The sequence below is a fragment of the Triplophysa dalaica genome, chromosome 6, assembly GCF_015846415.1.
Source record: "Triplophysa dalaica isolate WHDGS20190420 chromosome 6, ASM1584641v1, whole genome shotgun sequence".
Lineage (NCBI taxonomy): Eukaryota > Metazoa > Chordata > Actinopteri > Cypriniformes > Nemacheilidae > Triplophysa > Triplophysa dalaica.
In genome coordinates this window covers 12851059-12871458 of record NC_079547.1, presented here as the reverse complement: position 1 = coordinate 12871458, position 20400 = coordinate 12851059, and the positions used below count along the sequence as shown (strand labels likewise).

Genomic DNA, 20400 nt, shown 5'->3' with positions numbered 1-20400 from the left:
GATTTTAGAGCAAATTGTAAACTTTTTATAAAATGTAAAAAAAATTCATCAGGGATTATAGCAGATAATGTGTGTAATCATGACAAAACAGGGTTGGTTAATTTTTAAACTAAACGTTTATGATAAACCAGCTAAATGATATGCTCTGTAAATTGTTTAATATATAATGAGGTCTGTTTAAAATACACATGTTTGCAAAGAGACTTTGCCTTCCCCGTCCACACAACCAGGTTTACGTGTATTTTAATTACACACAAACCTATTGTATAGGTAATAAAGGCCCGGTTTCACAGACACGGTTTAGCTGAAGCCAGGACTATGCCTTGGTTGTATTGGTTGTAAGGTTGTATTGGTTGTGGTTGTAAGATATTTATGTTGCTTTTATAAAAAATGCATTCAAATTTTATGATATTTCTGGGCAGGTTATATTCAGTTAAGACAGGTCACACATTCATTTTAGTCTGGGACTAACCTTAAGCCTTGTCTATAAAACCGGGCCCAAGTGTTAAGGTTTATGTAGCGTTTGTTAAATCAACCACCTAAACACACAGATTGAGACAAAGGACGAAAAATTGCTGGGAAAACAATCCTCTGGTTCACGCAGCAGAGTTATAATGGAAGCAGCATTATCGCTAATAGCATTGTCAATATAGGTACATCTCTTAAAGGGACTCACAAAACAGACTGTTGGCGTTCCCCTATCAATGTGATGTCACATTGATTTACGCCCGCCCATGACCGCTCACAGACTCCACCTTATGGGTGCGTAGTTTCACCTTCCGCCAGAGACACGCTGTCAGTCATTTTCAGGCAAGCGCAGATGTAGCCACTAGCTGCGACAGAAATGTCTAAGAAACAACAAATGTGTGCTGTTGTTGGATGTAAAATGGAACATAAAAGGAGCCCGGGTTCGTCCCACTGCAATCTTGCGGGCCGGAGTTATTTACGATCGGAAGTCCTGGGCGGGACGATGATGATTTAGCGTTCAAGAAGATTAACTTTTTTCGGATTGACAAACCAACATTCCCCGGTCCGTATCACCAGTCCGAAAACATGTTGAGAAACGACTCGTTGTAAAGGTCTCCGCCGGGGCATTCGAACAAGTCAATGCAATCCCTAGGTTGGGAGCTAGAGCTCCTGGTAGCTGGAAAGGTTAAAAAATCTCAAGAATGGAGCAGTACCAGCTGTTCACGGTCAAGCTTCAGCTCCGGAAGAAGTAAGTATTACACATCTTTTTTAAATCGATTTTTTTTAAATATTATTTGTTTAGCATGTTAGCGGCTGTGCTTTACATATTCGCCGCTAAACCTGAGACATGGTCCAAAGACAGGTGTTGTGTCGTAACGTTAGTGGTAAAACGCATCGCGCCCATCGGTTCAGAAGACTTGTGACTGTAATGAATAAGCTTTACAGAAATTATGTCAATGAAAGAAGGTTATTGAAGTGTCTTTCTCTGTGAGTTCTGTGTTTTCTTGTATGTCCTCAGTGCAACAATACTTGGAGCGGATTGAAACAGAGTTCACATTTTTAAGACAATGAGGTTATTCTGAAATTGCTACACACAACGTAATAACAACTGGTTGCAGAGCTTTACATACCTGTCTGTCATACACAGGTACTCTGAATGCATGTTTATGCCTATACCCTTGTTTATGTCTGTTAGTAATATGCATGCATAGCTAATGGTCAGCATATCTTGTTCTATCTATGTTTCTGTCTTTTCCATTTAATTCGTATTTAGGAACAAGGCATTAAGGTGATTTTTATTGCAGTCAGTGTATGGTTTTCGTTGAGCGAGGCTTAACAGACATAATTGCGCTTTTTGCCATATTGCTTGTCTTGATGTCATCCAAAGCACATGTGTAAGCTCTCTAGTTCATATTTTGCATACAGGGAGGGGAGCAGAAGCTCATTTGCATTTAAGGAGACACACACAAAAACGGCACATTTTCCATTGCAGCCACAAATGGCCATGTTAACATATTGTGATGAAAAATGTGTGGTGTGTTTTGAGCTGAAACTTTACAGGGACATTCCATGGATTCCACTGACTAATTTTACATTGCAGAAAACCCCTGGATTAGCGGACCTTTAAACAAACGCAACGATTCGCTTCAGAAGACCTTTGTTAAGACGACGGTGCCGTGAGCTTAACATTTTTCCCCCCATTCACTCCCGGTACACCCACCGTTTTGAAGTAAATTTATAGCCTTTTTGGTAATATGACTACGACTGCATTATTCTTCAAGAAGAAAGTCATATTCAGTTAAGGGCTTTGTCCACCAAGGCGTTTTAATGCGGCTTTTAGCTGCTTTCTGTAGGGACATATGCTTAACCAGTTTCATTTAGAATACGTAATGTACAGGAATGGCATGTTGACATGGCATTCATCTGTATAATAATGTAAATATGATCTTGTATGAATGTACCACATTCTCTATCGAACAAAACTACATTCAGGGCCTTTATAAAGGCTGTACATATGTGTCTGTTCCTATCTGGCTAGGCAGCTAGTGCTAGACCATGTTTCTTCTATCAACAACCACATGGCTCACAGCTGATCCTATTACTAGACAAACACTACCTGACCCTTACTTGGTGCTACAGTCCGAGATGTGATGAAACTATGAAGGTAAAACTTGAGAACAGAGTGATTTCATCAAAATACATTAAGGAATGTTATCTATTAAAGATAGTATAATTCATATAATATAGTATACATAAGTGTGATGGTTTCGTGGAAAACAGTATTGTTTAAAAAAATTAAACTATTATTTGCTGGATCCTTTCATTGTGATTTTCCTGCCCTTAGGGGGCATTGTGGCTCAGCCGCATGACGTCATCAAATGCCGCTCCTTCTCTCGTGTCTGATCTTTCAATGCACAAGTTAGTTTTTCAACGGGTTTATCGCGAAAGTAGTAGCAGAAGTCAAGGGGGGAGGATTTGAAACTGCAGTGACAGGTTTGAGTGGTAGTAGATGCCTATTTGTGGCTGCAATTCAAATCTGAATCTAGGAAAACGTGTAAATATGTGCAATACATTTTTATCTACCAATGTATTTTGTAGATGCCAGTCAACACATTTGTGACTATTTTTCTGCAACTTCAAATGTTTTGTCCACGAGTGCAAATCTTAACATTCAATTTCAGTTTTTTATTTTACACGTTTTCACATAGGGGCTGCGAGTGTACATTTTTGTGTACAGGTACAAATACTTTATAAGTTCACAAATTAAAATCTACATCCTCTCAAGTTTTGCTACTGATTTACCTTCATATGAAACACATGTGAGCCCCATCCCTAAAAGTTTTATGATTTTATAACCAAAGAATATAAATCACACTGAACAAGTTACCCACTTAATATCTTGCAATTTGTAATTATTTTAATATGAGGCATATTTCTTAAAAAACTAAATTATATTAATAAAACAATGCCTTCATAAGAAAATAATTTACCATTTAGTAATGAAGCCCCGTCAGCTCTACCCCAAATTATTCATGGACAAAAACACTACTACACAAATAAAATAAATACTGATGGGATATAACTCTACATGTAGTATTAGGAAACATTAATTGAATGCAACACCAGGGACAAAGGGAAAATGCATTTTATTCATCCTATTTACACAATAAAAACACTTTGATTGATTGTAAATAATACAAAACAACACTACAGCATGTCTTGGTTTATCTAGAGACAGCTTTAATTTTATGCAAAAACAAACTATTTTAAAAAGTCTGCCATAATTCGGTATTGACACTACTATGAGCTTTAATAATCAAAAAGACCAACCTTCCAAGAAAGGCCTCCTGTCAAGCCAAATTACTAAAACTCCAAAGCTCAATCATTTGAGTGTATAATACTACTAACATACTTCTGGCAAAACACATAAAGACTACTGATCTTCATATCTAATGTACTCTGCTAAATATGTATGAATTCCAAGACATTGGTAATACATTAGTGAAACACTGATTCGATGGTACTTCTTTTATATGACAGAGGAGTGTGACTGGCAGTCTGAAGAGAAAGGCCACATACTGATCCCAGTACATAAGATGAGTCACCTCAGATCAGAGACAATGTAATTGCCGTGTACATAAACCTCAGGACAAAACACACACACACACACACATCTAATTTATCATTGATAGTAGTAAAAAGAAAAACAGATGTTAAAGTCTACCTGATTTATCACAGTGCAGCAAAAAGCCCATTATATTACAGTTTTAACTTAACCACATTATGGAAGAGCACTTAAACGAGAATGTCAGACCTTTATGTATAGTATATACGTACATAACTTTGTCTCTCCAAAATGTGTTTTTACATCAAGAATAAACAATGACGTTGAACAATGATTGGTTATATTAAATTAACAAACACTTATGAATGTAATACAGTAAATAGTGTAAGCAGCAGTTATGTAAGGGATAACATAAAGGGAATATAATTGACAGTGTGATCAGGACCCGACGTGAAGTTTCGCGATAACAGCCAGCTGTTTGTACATTATCCTGCTTAGTATCTGGCAGCTTGCCACATAAGAAAAAAAACTGGACATGAAATGTGAATCTGAAATATTTTATTAGTTCATTTTTACCGAATGCGAGGAAAAGCTGTTTACTTTCTGTTTTAAGGTAAGAAACCATCACAAACAGGCAATTTGGTTTAATCATTTGTAAATATAATGTCATATATGTTATCAAAAGACATGTTTATATTTAATTTGTCAACAAAACCTATCAAAATGATTTGCTGCATCGGGGTTACTGTGTGTTATTAGTTTTGAGAATTTGTTATCTGGGAATAACGAATCTGCAAATGTCGCGACTGGCCAATCAGAATCAAGCATTCCAACGAGGAGTGTAAAAAAAGTGTATAAATGGAGGAATAAAATCTGTGTACTATTAAAAAGGTAAGGTAAAGATATTTCTGGCTCAAATGTATCCTTTGCATCTTGATTATTTATTTAGGCAAATAACAGCAGGTTAAAAGCCTCTTATTGATTTTTTAAACACTTGCACTAAAATTGAAGCTGGTACAACACGTTCAAAAGAGGTATTCTATAATGTAGTTCTCTCTATGTATTCTATAATGTAGTTCTCTCTATCTGCCCATGATCTACAGCTGACAGTTCGCAAACCGTTAAACAAGTTACGCACAGAAAATAAAGTCTACCTGAGAACACATGCAAAAGGTTTACCCTGGCCCTGTTTTCCAAAGGTTAAAAGGCCTTGGATAAGCAGGAAAAAACACTAGCACAAAAGATAAACTCTCTTCCAATAATACATACCTCAATAAACTCTTAAGTCCCACATTTTGAAAAATAAGAGAAGAATGTTTCCTGTGCAAATTCTAATATTCACATTTCCAGTGCAAAATCTTTATAGGAAATTATGAAAGCAAATGTAAGTCTTAAGAGGTGAATGGACACAATGGAAATGTAGTCCATCCCACTGTTTTAGGACTCCCCGTCTTATGCTGTGCAAAGGCTTGAGACTAAAAAAAATTTAATTTGTTGATTTTTCTTGGCATTCTCCATAATATATGATTTAAGGCATTAGAAGGTGTTCATCCCCAAATATTTTATGCATAAAAGGCCAAGCATAAATCCGGCTTTGAATATTGCAGGTACTCACCAATACAGATACACGATACATACAACTGGACAGAGCACTTGAAGTGTCGCCTCGTAAAGAAGCCAGATTAAAACATTTGGCATTAAAGCAAAGCAATGGAACATCACTCTGCTTCCATTTGTTCCCTGATGTCAGAGGGCACAGTCTCAAACAGCACATCTTCTACCAGAAGTCCACTCCGCTTTAAGGAACGACAACAGCCCAGTTCAGCTGGCAGGCACTCAAAGTGATTACCCTTTAAGTCCAACTGAGCCAATGCACCAAGGTAGGAAATCTTTGGCGAGAGGACAGACAGCATGTTCCTGCCAAGCTTGAGAGTTTTCAGCTTCTTACAGAAAAAGAGTTCATCTGGAATATTTTCGATTTTGTTACAGGTAACAGAGAAGTATTGGAGGCTCTGAAGAACACCTATCTCCGGTGGTATGAAACGGATGTCGTTGTTGGAGACATCAAGGTAGCGCAGTTTGTTGCAAAGGAACAAGTGCGAAGGCAGGATCTCAATCTTGTTGTGGCTTAAGTAGAGACGCTCCAAGCTGCCAAGTTTTTTTATGTGTTCAGGTATGAAAGCGATGCTGTTGTGCCAAAGCTTCAGACAGGTCAGCTTCCGGAGGTGCTGGAAGCTAAGAATCTCTTCAATTGAACGTATATTGTTCTCCTTCAGATCCAACATCTGCAAATTACTCAGGCTGAAAATGGCATGTGGTATGCGTTCCAGGTCGCAGTGCACTAACTCGAGTTCTGTGAGATGCACCATCTTTTTCAGGTTATTAAGCATCACCAGCTTGGTGCCATCATTGCAAATGCAGAGACGCTGTAGATGGCTGGCTACATCTACAAAAGACTGAGGGACCTTGGTGAAGTTGCTCTTGAGTGTCAGGGTTTTGAGTGATTTGAGCTCTCTCAGGGACTCCAGCGTTACGTACTTTGACACGTCAGAGCTGAACGAGCCAATCAGATGGAGTTCCTCCAAGCTCCGCAACACATACATCCACTGTGGAAGTTCGCGCATGTCATCAAACTTCACTCGCAAAACCTTCAGGTTCTCCTTGAGGAACGAGATGGCTGCACTGTGGATTTTGAGCGAGCATTGGTAGAGGGAAAGCTCCTGGAGATCCTCAAGTTGGACAATGGATGCTGGTATGGTAACATTATTAATGATTTCAAGCTTCAAAGACTGCAGCTCTGCCACCTCAAAAATGGTATCTGGGAGACCAGGAAACATAAAGAGCTGAAGCTCAAGCCTGTTATTGCTATTTGTCTGCAGCTTCTGTCTAAGCTTTTCAACTGTCCACTCATGGTTGAGGTTGAGCTGTTTAAGTTTGTTTTCACTAACCTCGGAGAGAAACACAGCAAACCTTTTGGAGTATAACGGATCATACTGATCAATCATGTGTAACATGAAAGCGAAATCGTTCTTTACATCTGGGATGTCATCAATTCCAGTCTCTTGTCTAACATATTCAAAAGAGTACTCCTTCAGAGAACGATAGAATAGCCAGTAGGACGTATAAAGGCACGTGAGTCCATAAACAATCACAAAACACAAATAACAGTAGGAGAGCTTCGAAAACAAGTGAGCCATAGTGTGATTGCATGAGAACTGCCGGTAGCCTGTCATGTCCTGTAGGTCCACATTACATTTAACGGTAAACCTAACCCTTGACACCAGCACACTGTTGTACGCAATTATAAGAATAAACTTGAACACTTTCACAACAGTCTGACGGACATACATCATATACAATATATCACCCTCCTCCACATGCAAGCGGAATTTTTTGACCTTTTCAAATAAGGCCTTGGCTTGCTCTCCCTCCTTTTTGTCAAGGACGCTTGGAGCTGGCTTGTCGACCACAATTTTGTCAGGAATGGATCTGAGAGATGGACTCTTCTCAAGGGTGCCCTCAATAGCTGGAATATTGAGGTTTGACCTACTAGCGCTGTTCTTTTTGTTGTCTTTCTCCTCAGGGTTTTCCCCCGATACTTCTGACAAAGCTCTTGTAGTCCACGGAGAGTCAAAACACTTGCCCAGGATGGATATAAAGTGCTCGATTTTTGAACTAGAGCCAGGAAATTTGAACCAAAAATTGCTGCATACAATGAAAATGACGGTATGTATGAGAACCAGGTAAGGAAAGTATTTGGCATACCAATGTAATGCTTTTTCGTAACACATCTGATTAATGTAGCTATACTGCTGAATGTCTAAGTTGGTCTTCAGTCCTTTTAGCTCTGTGACAGGCACTGAGGAAACAGGAGTTATGGAAACAGGTGGGGCCATCAGCTCAGTCTCGTTTGGTTGGAATGTCCGTTGAGGAAGACATATGATTTTGTCTTGCATTACCTGAGAGGATACAAGAAGGCAGATATCAACATCAAGACCATAATATCCAGACATATTAAGGCTATGTCCATGTATGCCTTTTATGAATATATTCTTATCCATTTCCATATGTCTTTTACCAAAAGAATCACATTGAAAGATTATAAACCCCAAAGGCACAATGTAAAGAGCAAATAAATGAACACAAATTACACATGTAAACCACCACAGACGAGTCTCATCGCACACCACTGTTATGTTGCTTGAAACAGTATATCTGAGGAGGAGTATCTCTTCTGACTATTTTGGTGCTCTGACATCAGTGTTGTGACTCAGACAGGAAATGAGAGATCCTTGCAGCACCCACTAAGAACTACTGCATTACCAGGAAAGAGTGCTCAATAGCCACCAACCTTGTGTTAAAGCTTGATCTCAAACTTTTCAGGCCAACTACAGCCTTTGTTGAAATCACGGTGTAGATAAGTCATACCTAGTCACAATATCCCCTCAGATTTTTTTTGCACTAAGAAAACTGAAATCTTCCGGCTTACTTTGTGACACATGCCGTATTTTTTGTCATTTGAGAGTTTGTGTAGTTAAGAAAAATCAAAAACTACCTTATCTACACATTCTAGCCACCAACTGCGTCTTGCCCATTTCATTACTATTACTGATGTATGAAGGAGTTACATTTACATTTATGCATTTGGAAGAGTGCTTTTATCCAAAGCGACTTCCATTAAATTGTATTATACATTTGTTTCTGACTACATTCTAAAAAATGCTGGGTTATTTGTTTAACCCAACAGCTGGGTTGAGCCTGTTGGGTCATTTTGTTGGGTTATTTTCTCAGTGTTGGGTCATTTTTTGAGTAACCCAAACGCTGGGTTAGCAGTCGGGTCCAATTGAGTGACAGTTGAGAGAGTAAACCCCTCCCACTCCTCGACGCATCAGACAAACTCTACCTTCGCGGGCATTTTGATCCACCTCATCTCGAAAAGTTGTTATTCGGAGAAGAAAAGGTATGTTTACGAGTTTTTAATGTATAAAACTATTACTGTACAAAAAAAATGCAAAAGTATGCAAAATTCGGCTGTTCGCATTAGGTTTGAAAGTAACGTTACAATCTAGCTTCGTTAGCTTTGTATAGCTAGTCTGTAACGTTATGCCCACGTTGTTCTAATTTACAGCTTTTTAATCATTTAAACTTCATTTTTGGTCAACATTTCCCTTTGAAATTCCTGACTCGTGTGAGTCATTTAGTTCAGTAACTTACGCATCTTGATATTAGTTTAAGGTCGACACGAGAGAGCGTCGTGTCAAAAGCAAACATCCAGCAATTTTTTTATTTTAAATACCGCTAATGTTCGGTGAGGGAACTTAGTTTAAATAGTCTTTTAGACGAGAATGTAGTTGTTAAGAACACAAATACGTGATTTATATATAAACATAACGCCTCTTTGAGATTGTGTTAAGATGCTGTCGGAGGTGTGAGCTTCAGGCTGTCAGCGGTCGTGGCTCCGTGGAGAGCAGCTCTATCTCGGCCATTGCCTCGGGAGTAGCCGCTCTTATAACGTTAGTGGTTAACCGTGAGATATAATTTATTTTGGGTATCTGAGACGAACAATTGTTGCTCTTTTTAGACTTATACTTATTCCCGAGTGTGTCGAATTAGTTAAGAGTTGTGTTAACGTTTATAATATTATTTTTTAAGACTGTATTTCACTTTCTGTACTATATTCCACTCTTCTTTTTTCCCCCCACTAACAGCGTGCAGAATAACAGCTAATAGTAATGGATCATTCCATTCAAGAGAAAGTCAACTGGAACGTGGATGTTTTCATAACAGGCTTAAAGGTAAACATTATTTAGGTAAAATGTTAATGTACTTCTTTATATGTTTATTATAATCCATTGTGCTCTGGGTAGCCCAGTTTCCTTACATTCTTCTCTTGTCTCTTTTCTTGTCTCTTTTTCTCTTTATAGATGAACAAATTGATAAAGAAACCCTCCTGCTGGACATCCACTTCCAAAAGTGCACGCCACACTGTTGTCTACAAACTCCCAGGAAAAGAATCCTCTTTAGTAAGACTGCTCCGTGGATATGTCAGGTTAAGCAGTGCTGAAACCGAAAGAACTAACGCTCTTTAAAATGTTTTGTGAGTTTATATGAAGAGCAAAGTTACGGTGTCCCTTTTTCACATCCATAACGCTTGTTTATTTCTTTTTTTATAGAAAACTTGTGCATAGACTGATATTTTATCATATAAATGCGATTCTATCAACAAGGGTTTAGTAAAATACTTTTTATAGTGTTTTTATGTCGCATCCATAACGCTGCATTTTACTCATGCCACTTTGTTAACTGTATATGAATTTTTGAAGTGTTAAGTTGTCTAACTATTTATATTTACTTGTGCCACTTTAATAACCTTGTTAAATGTATATGTTAAAGTCTAAACTAATGTAATTTATTGAAGTTAATTTTCCTTAAATATGTATAAACATACATTTCATCAAAGTGTTTTATATGCCATTTTATTGTTCATTGAGCATAACATATTGCATGTTTTTATGAATTCCTTTTGTCTTGCATTTTGATCCTTAATAAAACTTTGATTCTTACTGATGCTGGAGTATTTCTCTGTGATTTTGTTATTATTATTTTTAAACATTTCGGGTTTGTTTTAAACCAGCAATGTCATTTTTAAGCAAAAGTTGATTTAAATAAAACAACCCAGCATGTTGGGTCAAAGATATAACCCAACTGGCTGGGTTAAAATAACCCAACGCTGGGTTTGTCCATATTTGACCCAACGTTGGGTTACCAAATTAACCCAAATTGGGTTGTTTTAACCCAGCCTTTTTTTAGAGTGTATGTGCAATCCCCTGGGTTCGAACCCATGACCTTTGCTTTTCTTATGTCATGCTATAACCACTGACTTATAAAGCTTTCCCCTATGAAATGGAATATCTAAATACTTACACATGTAGGAATGTAGACAAAAAAATATTTTGCAGCAATATTACGTAATATATTGTTAACTTTAAAATCATTTAACTGATTATTTCAGTGGGACATATTAAAAAACTGATAAAAAATCCAACAGTTAATTAAAAAAAATGTACATACAATATTTCAGTTATTTAATGAAAAGTATTTAATTACCAAATAAGTATATATGATATTATATCACACAAGAGATAAGTCACCTTAGAATTATAAGGTTCTATCTGACAGTTTTGTCAAAATTAGGTTATTCTTATTCTGTGACAATTTATTAAGTTTTGGTGGTCGTTTCTGGGTACATTTTGGGACTTTTGGAAAATGTTTTTAATTTCTTAAAATGTCTTAAATTTTACCATTTTTAACCTTAAAGGTCAAATAGTAAACTAAACATTTTGTGTTGCTTGAAATGTATTGCTTCAATTAATGGTTTGCAAAATAGAACCTTTTCATTCAAAGCAGAAAGTGATTCTTTAGAAAACAATTTAAAAAAAAATCAATTTGTGAGAATTTTACTTTTAGGCTGCAACCAAATACCTCCACTTGCGGTCTTGGCCACTTAAGAGCACTCGACAGGACGTAAGAGCGAAATCTGTCCAATGTCTTAAAACGCCAAAGTGCAGTGCCATTTACCCACACGATCTTGAATACCGCTTCCTAGCAGTTTTCAGGGCTAAGTGTATCCCATCATGCATCGCGTTCTGGATATATCATGAGACTTTTTTCCACGGTCTCACGAGATGTTGTGGAAAGCTTTCCAGTGTAAATTAAACAAATACTTTTTAAGGTTATATCTTTATTTATTCCATGTTTGACTAACATGTGTTTTCTTTTTCTTTTGCTTTATTGGGTACAACTTCTTTGATAGAATACAAATAAAGTGCTATAAAAATCAATCTGACTTGACTGTATAGTTAGATATTACATATAATTCTGTAGTAAAATGTATTGTTCCACAATGCACATTTTAGTGATGAAAACTCCAGAGTTGTGTATTTTGTAAAACTGCTTTTTATCACATAATTAGAAACACCACATAATTAAAGTTACATATTTGCACTTGCTTAGTGTGTCCCAACAGGTTAGAAATACTACATGCCTACTTGGGAACTTTACACCCACAACGCCATGAAAGTAGTCAAGTGGTCAAGGGCAAAGACCACAAGTGGGGGTATTTGGACGCAGCCTAAGAATACATTAAAGTCCCCGTGAACCAGAAGTTGCGATCGTTTCAACTTCCACTTTCCGAGTGAAAAGGAATTTCAAAGGAGAAAATTAGTGGGTGTGGCTTTGCGTTTTATTAAAGCGAATTGATTGGTTGTAAAAAAACAGGTTTTGCATTTTGAAATGAAACTAGCAACAGAATGACAGTTAAAGGGGAGGAGTTAATGGATGCTTCGCCCAAGCAGTCTAATTTACGTCATTTGAGATGGAACGTCATTTCAGGGCGGAAGTGCATCTTCATATTTTGACTTAATATTATGAGGGTACATGAATTTTAAAAAGGAAATGACCCACCACATTGATAAGTTATTTACTATAAACTTTGCAATATTTCATGAAAAATTAAGAATTGTTATTTTTAATTTCACTGGGATTAAAGGGTGTCTTCATGTATGAAAGAGACTTGTTTGTCATTATTTTTGCTATATCGAATGCAAAAACTTTGAAGTTTATAATTCCGAGGGGACAACTTCTTAAAGGTAAAGTTCACCAAAAAAGTTGGTGTTCTAATTTGTGTTCTGTAGATGAACAGAGGTCCTAAGGTTATGGTACGACTTCATAGTAAGTATTTCATTAATTACCGAATTTCCATTCTTCGGTGGAGTATCCCTTAAACTCAGCCACATGTCAGTACAAATCTGTGTTCTACTCTCTGAATGCGTTTTGTATAACACAAAATATAATAATTTAATGTTTTATTTTGACAAATAATTTAAATTTTGACAAACTTTTAATCTTTGGTGAACCATCCCTTAAATAAATTGTATATTCGATTGTATATAAGAAATAAAACATGTATATAAAAAAGTTGATTTAAATGATACCAATTTAAATAAAAAGTCATTTATAACATCAAATATAGTTTAGTATATTTCCAGTGACGTGTAACATACCACCAATATTCACATGGGCAGTATAGGAAGCCGTCTGTATTAGATTCAAGATGACCCTTCCCCCCTTTTCCTGTAAAATGGTTTCAGTTTGTCTGGTAATTACACCATGTGTTTGTATTTAAGGCACACGCTTTTTCTGAAAAGTTAAGGAAAACCCAAGGAAAATCAACTTAAGAAAAAGGGAGCCATAAGAGAAGCTCTATGTAGCACTATAGTGTGGCAGAAAAGTGTGGCTCAGCCTGATTGCCGAGTAAGACTTCTAATGGAAAATCATCATCTCTGCAGTAAAATGGATTTAAGGTGCAGCAGCCCCATGTGGCTAATAAAATGTGCATTATGAAGAACGGGGCCAGACCAAAGTGCCCTCAGTCAAACGTGGTCTTTTAGCAAAAACCATGTTTACTCATTTCATTGAACCAAGGGACTATACAATGGTTTCAGTAAAATAATTAATTTTAATGATAATTACTGCCTTAACAGGGATCATTATGAATATCTAGTCTTAATTTACAAATGGCAATACATTAAACAACGGTCACTTTGATGCACACCCGTAGTAGAACGGAGGGTTTTCCCACCCTTAGTGTGTTCCTGTTAATGTTGTTTATTGGAACTAAAAATATCAAGCATCATCTACAGGAACTTAAACTGAAAGACGACCGTGCTGCTTGAAACTCCACCCACAAGTTTATTAGGCAGAGTAGCTAGACTACAGGAGCCATTTTTGTGTTTATAGAGGGGCCGATCGTTAAGGGGGGAATGGTAATCTTTTCGTGTGGGGTGACTGGAATTTAGCTGGTTTTCCGTAAGCAAACTACCACTTCTTTATGCAGTATGCTCTGCCCAACAGTGCCCTGTTCATGCACAGAAGATGCAGTAGAAATCCATGGTGTGAGGTCAAGTCAGTTATAATTTGCTGAAGATCAAGAACATCTGTGTTTGGAGTAGTTGTAAATATTGTGCTTTTTAGCAGTAAAAATGATTTAATTAAAAGACTGGCAGTTAATTTTACTGTGATTCCTTTATGACTGCATAGCCATGGCAACACAATATAAAAAAGAAAAGTAATGGCTACCTGCAGAGTGCAGCCAAACACGCCTATCATGAGCATGATCACAGACAGGTAGTCTGTAAACACATCCCACCATGGCTTTAAAACCCTGAAAGCTGGCTGTTGTTCCGTAAACTGCCGGAATTCTGTCACTGGAATCATGTTCCTGTGAAGACACAATGAGAAATAATGTACAATTAATGATTCAGAACATTTGAACATGAATATTTTAACAATATTGATAATGTTGACAAAAGATATGACTCTCTAAAAGAAACAGTTCACTCTTAAATAAAAAATTCAAGCATTAACACACCCTCGTGTCATTCCTGAATGACTTTCTTTTGGGCAACATTAGATAATGTATTTTGAAGAGCATTGATGAGGTAACCAAACAACATTAACCAATATTCAAAAAGTTATTTGCTTGTTTGCACAGGAACAGCATATTTGAATATTTGTGTGCATTTGAATATTTAAATTTGCAATTTATGGTGTGAGACTCAAACCACAAGCACTAACCTAACCACTACTATCTATCAGCTGATAACTATAATTTACCATATAATCTCTATACTTCAAGGTTCTAGTTTTATGATAATCACTTTGAATTTCTTTTAGAAAGTAACATTTCTATTAAAACTCACAAACCCATTAAGATGGTCAGGGATTTTTTTTATGCAAGTCATTAGCAGTTCAGCACATCACTAATGGACAAGTTTGATATAACATGGCATGCATCCTTTGCATTGTAATGATTTCTAATGAAAAACGTCCTCCAGGCTAGCTATAATCCCTTCGTAGATGGAATTGCATGATATTGTACGCAATTAAATGTCTTGAATCTTAAAAAAAACTTGCACAGATCAAGAAGAGAAGAGTAGAACTATTCTTGTGTACACCACTTTAAAGTGCACGTCACCTGGATGTCCAAAAATGGTCTTTATTGCATTGTATGATGTAGCTTTTCCCTAAATCTTAACGATTTGCAAAGTTGTTAATAAAAAAAGTCTACGATAAATAAAGATATTTTCTCCCAAAATAAAGAGTCGACTCTGAACCACCCAAAAGAGTTGTTTCGTTTTCTAATCTTTATAGGGCAATTTCCAGATGTCAAAAATGAGCACATCTCCATAATCCCCACTTGCCCGCGAACCACGAACACACTGATCTGCCCACAAACACTTCTTATAGTTTGCGTGTTGTTTACATCCTGTCAAGAAGATGCTGTGTTCTGCGCAGTAAAATAAATAAAGTACTTGTTTTAACTTCCAAATTTAAAGGATGATGATGAAAAGAACCAGAGGACGAACATATTTTCCCCACGATTGCCCAGCAGTATATTCAAACCTTTTGTTTTTTTACACATCATTTTACTGACCATTTCTCCAACAGAGCTCTAGACTGCGACCAAATGAACCAGTACTTCTTAATGGTTGCTACTGCCAAACTGATCAATATTTTTGTGCATTATAAATGTATTGCGCAGAAACTTCCTCCTGCAGCCATTTGCTTATCTATCAGTGCCCTCGCCCCACATAGACGTAATATGCGCGGGAAAGAGTCGCATTCAATAATACTAGAAGAAGCTGAAGGACCGACAGAGCAGAATTGCGAACCAAATGTTTCGCAATGCAGAATTTCCAGGGCTTAGGTACAAAACAGTAACGATAACGAAATATGTTGCCTGGATTGTATGCAGTGGGAAGCTAATGCCGGAAACAACATTTGCAACAGGGTGTATAAACAAAGTCCCAGTGATATTAAAAGTGACAATTCTTATTTTTTCATGAAATATTCCAGCGTTTATAGTAATTAACTTATCAATAAGGGAAATTTTCTTTTTAAAATGTGCCCCTCATAATCTTCAGTTAAAATCTGAAGATGCACTTCCGCCCTGAAATGATGATCCATCTCAAATGATGTAAATTAGACTGCTTTGGAGGGGCATCCGTTGACTGGATGGGGCGTCCCCTTTAACTGTCAGTCTGCAGCTAGTTTCATTTAAAAAAGCAACAGCTGTTTTATGTTTATATTTTCTTGACTCACCCCATGACTTTGGTGCTACCAAATTAAGGGACTGCATGCTACCAACTGTATGACTTAGTAGCACCAGTGCCACCCCTCTCAAATGTTAGTCTAGAGCCCTGTCCAATCTTGGCAAGTTTAATGTGGGATTTGCTAACTGCTTGTCCAGGAAAGTTGGGTCAGCATGACTTTATTTGGACCACTAAACATCTCTGAATCACAACCTGTAAATGTGATTAATAAAACATGTGGATTTGTTCTATTGAAAATCCCTCATTTTGTGTGTTGCATGTGATGTGATGAAAATTGCATCATGCGGACGGCGTGCGAACGCCGACAGACTGACCATACTTCTGCCTTAAATTAAGTAAGTGAAATTTATTTATATAGCACATTTATCTCAGCAGAGCTGGCCAAAGTGCTGAACAGAAACCGAGTTAAAAACATAAAACAAGCAAAACAATAAACAATAAAACATAAATAAAAACCTGAGAATAAAGATATGTTTTCAACCTTGTTTTAAAAGTTAAAATAGAAGGGGCAAAGCAGATGTCGGGTGGCAGTTGATTTCAAAGACAGGGGGCAGCAACTGAGAAAGCCCGTCACTCTTTGTTTTTAAATGCGAACGTGGGACAACAAAAAAAGCCCTGTCAGAAGATCTTAAATATCTGGAGGATGAAAGAGGAGTAAGAAGATCTGCAAGATAGAATGGGGCTTGACCATTGAGAGCTTTAAAAACGAACAGTAAGATTTTGAATTCAATTCTATAACAGACAGGGAGCCAATGTATGATGGCCAGGATGTGTGTAATATGATCAGTTCTCTTTGCCCTGTTCAACAGCCTTGCAGAAGCATTCTGTACTAACTGTAAACGTGCAATGGATGGCTGAGGGAGTCCCAAATACAATGAGTTACAATAATCAAGGCGAGAGGTAATGAAAGCATGATGACCTTTTCCAAGTCATGAAACGACGAAAAAAATCTGTCTCGAGATGATCCATAATTGATAAAAACTGTTTTAACAACTGAATTTATAGTTCAGAATCCAACACTACTTGGAAGGAACCGTTGAGAGATCTTTGAGAAATTATGTGATGATAAATGCATATTTTAAGAAAATGACAGTTGACCTTGGCTGCATTTAAACCTGTTGTTGGGGACTCCAATACAATATTAGGACACTTAAAAATATAACATAACGTGCTCTTTAACCACCACTAGTAAGCAGGTTTATTACGGAACAATTCAAGTGCACCGACAGAACCATGTATTGCTAACAGCATTGTTTTATTAAAGGGGTGCTGCAACGATGTGTCATACATTCTGTCTTCTTTACAATGTTAAACATGTTGTCTTCTCATGCTTAACATGGTCAACATGTCAAAAAACGAGCTGGGCGTATTATGAATATTTCTGTTCTCGATACACTCCCCCAGCGATTGTACAAGTTTGTGACGTTTTTTTTAACATAAAAACCCTTTCGAAACAAATTTTCGTATATTGGACAATTCTCCCAGAAAAGCATGCGGCACACCCTCGGCAGCAAGGAAAGTAGGAGAAGGAGCATGCGCAGACGTCACTTTCACTTGTGTGCAGGAGAGAGAGAGAGAGCGAGAGAACATACGTTCACGAAGTTCAGGTGTTTGTTTGTTCACCGAATTTGGGTTATGAATATTATATAAACGGTGGATATAATGCAGGATTTGGAGATTGTTTGAAACTGATATATGGAGCCATCCCAGCGCTAAAAGATGCCGGACATGAACTGCACGCGGTGAGTGAAACTGAAGTCTGTGTTTTGTTGTTCAGCCTACATCAACCCAAACTTGTAATATGCAGCTAGAAAGTGGTGAATATTACACAAATGCAAATAAAAGGTGATGCAGTATAGCTTGATCATTATGAAGTTATGAACTGCTAAGCAAATTAACCAGACAGACAAGATCTAAGATGATAATAAATACCCATGCTGTGTTGCTCAAATGTTATCTGTTCAATAGAGTTTACATTTAGAGTAAACACAATCCTTTTTTCAGGATAAAACATACCTAAACACCAACACAGTTTACACTTTTTGTAAATATTTTTCAAATACAAAGTCAAACAGCTAAGCTTGCAGATGCAAGTGAACAAATTGTTTGTGTACTGTACACTACACATCATGCGTAACTACAACAATTATAAAAAGGAAACCTAGGGGTAAAAGGCCTTGCATATGCAACGTGCTTCAACAGGCAGACTTCTTCACCAAGTGCAAAATATTTGGACATCTGAGAACAGCTGCAGCCGTTCAAGTGTCTGAAACTTCAAGTGTCTGAAACTTTTGTCCCCCTCTTATTCTTCATACTGAAATGTGTATGATTTTACTTTCAATACAAATAAAACATGCTCACAGGACCAACACACATTGGTTGCTATGCATAAATGGAAATGTTGAATGAGGTAACATTTCATTATGGATAAATGTTGGACTAGCTATATCAGGATGGTGTTGGCATGCCTTTGTGGGAAAATGAGTTCTATAGAAGAAATAAAAACCAGAGGGACGGATGGGAGACATTTTGCACATTGCTGCAGACCTGGTGTAAAATCGAATTGCTTTATTTAGTGTCCTAAAAAACTTAGCTCTGCAGAGATCTGAACCATCTCCTTGGGCAGCTTTTCCTGACAGGATACTCAACAAAAGTCGTGGAAAAAACTGTGCATAACTTAAACTGAACCACATCCACTCAGTAGGATGAAGAGCTCACAGTGATATCAGCAAAAGCACTACCACAGAATGTAATGTTTCATAATGAGAGCTAAATTCATTTCCTTCACTGGTAATTACGGAAAGCAAACAAACAACAATTTCTTATCAAGGCATAAAAAAACTTCGTTCATGTTAATTCCATTAGACCTGAAGATATTTTCTCAATGAGGGCCTGTATCGATGGGATTTCAACCAACAATCCTTGTATATGCACAATAAAAATGGTCACGGAAAATATTTTAAGAACTTTACTGATAAAAATAACTTCTCACTGTATGCTTAATCTATATCGTCATCTTTATTCTCCAGTGTCCGATTGAACGAAGTAAGGTTTTTTTCATTCAAAGTATTTTATTCCTTTCGCTCCACTAAGCGTGTTTGAACAATAAGTGTCCCACGTTTTTCTACCCGAGGGGCTTTGAGAAGTTAAACGCTGTCCCAGACGTAATCTCTCTTTCAACGACCAACGTTACCACAAACAACTACTACGTCATAAGGATCAAACATTTTAAATTGTTAACGTTTGATCGTAAAATAGAAGTAAATGAGACTAACAGACTCAGTTTGGACTCACCCGTAAACGGATTAAAGCAGCGTTGTCCTTAAACAGCTGAAGATCAGAGACGGTGCTAACATGTCCTTGCGGCTGCGGTACTCAGTCAGTTCTTTACTCCAGCTGCAGCTGTAGGCTGACCTGACTGGGCGGGGTCTTCAAAACACGAGTAAATAAGAGACAATGGCGTGCACAGAACCGTCTTTCTCACTTTCCGTTTACATTTTGCGCTTATTGTGTCGAGTAACATCTGTCCGTGACCCATAAGGGCCTCATTGTTATGAATAGTCTCAAGAGCACAGCCACACCAAAATAGCTAGCTGGTGATAAAAATAATAACTAAATAAAACCATTTCCTTTGCGTCACGTAAAGTTCCAGGGATTCACTTCTTTAAGTTTTCACATGCTTAAAAGTAAAAAAAAACAGAGGACAACATGGACAAGATGTTTCAGGGCAGTGCATGAATAGATCGACAGGAATTAAAATTAAATTTGCAGTAAACTTTTTAACACCCAATAATTTATACAAGGTTTCTGACTATTTAACGACCTGTTGTTTATAAATACCAGTACAGTTATTTTAACTCAATTTTATTCTCACTGGGCTTTTCATTTATATTTTCAATGTTTAAGAAAACAGAAGCAAATAAACTAGAAAAGTATTATAAATGCAAGCTGCTCATTTTAGCCTCCTCTGCACCAGCTATAGCAGACGTTAATGAATATGTCAGCCCACTGTCTCCATAGCCTGTGTACTAGATCATTTGTTTACAGCTTGTCTGGCTGTCTGAACCATCTGCATCGGGGTTCCTTAGATATTCTTCCTTTGTTCAACGACAACGCTCTTTGATTTTGGGTGGCAGAGAGTTTATCTTCGATCTTAATCCACTCGTATTGAGATGGTATTTCTCCAGCTCTGTT

At 37.2% G+C, this 20400-nt stretch overlaps 1 protein-coding gene and 1 long non-coding RNA gene across 2 annotated transcripts; one reads left to right on the top strand and one right to left on the bottom strand.

The window, feature by feature from the left end:
* Positions 1-3597: 3597 nt before the first annotated feature.
* On the bottom strand, positions 3598-19924 carry lrrc8c (leucine rich repeat containing 8 VRAC subunit C). Its single transcript, XM_056751074.1, has 3 exons — positions 19501-19924; positions 14171-14312; positions 3598-7992 (listed from the first exon to the last, which is right to left on the bottom strand). The coding sequence occupies exons 2-3, from the start codon at positions 14306-14308 to the stop codon at positions 5752-5754; spliced, it is 2379 nt and encodes a 792-aa protein (XP_056607052.1). The 5' UTR covers positions 14309-14312; positions 19501-19924; the 3' UTR covers positions 3598-5751.
* Positions 8018-10488, top strand: LOC130425041 (uncharacterized). Its single transcript, XR_008907023.1, has 3 exons — positions 8018-9546; positions 9742-9828; positions 9958-10488. It is a non-coding gene; the product is annotated as an uncharacterized LOC130425041 (long non-coding RNA).
* Positions 19925-20400: the final 476 nt, after the last annotated feature.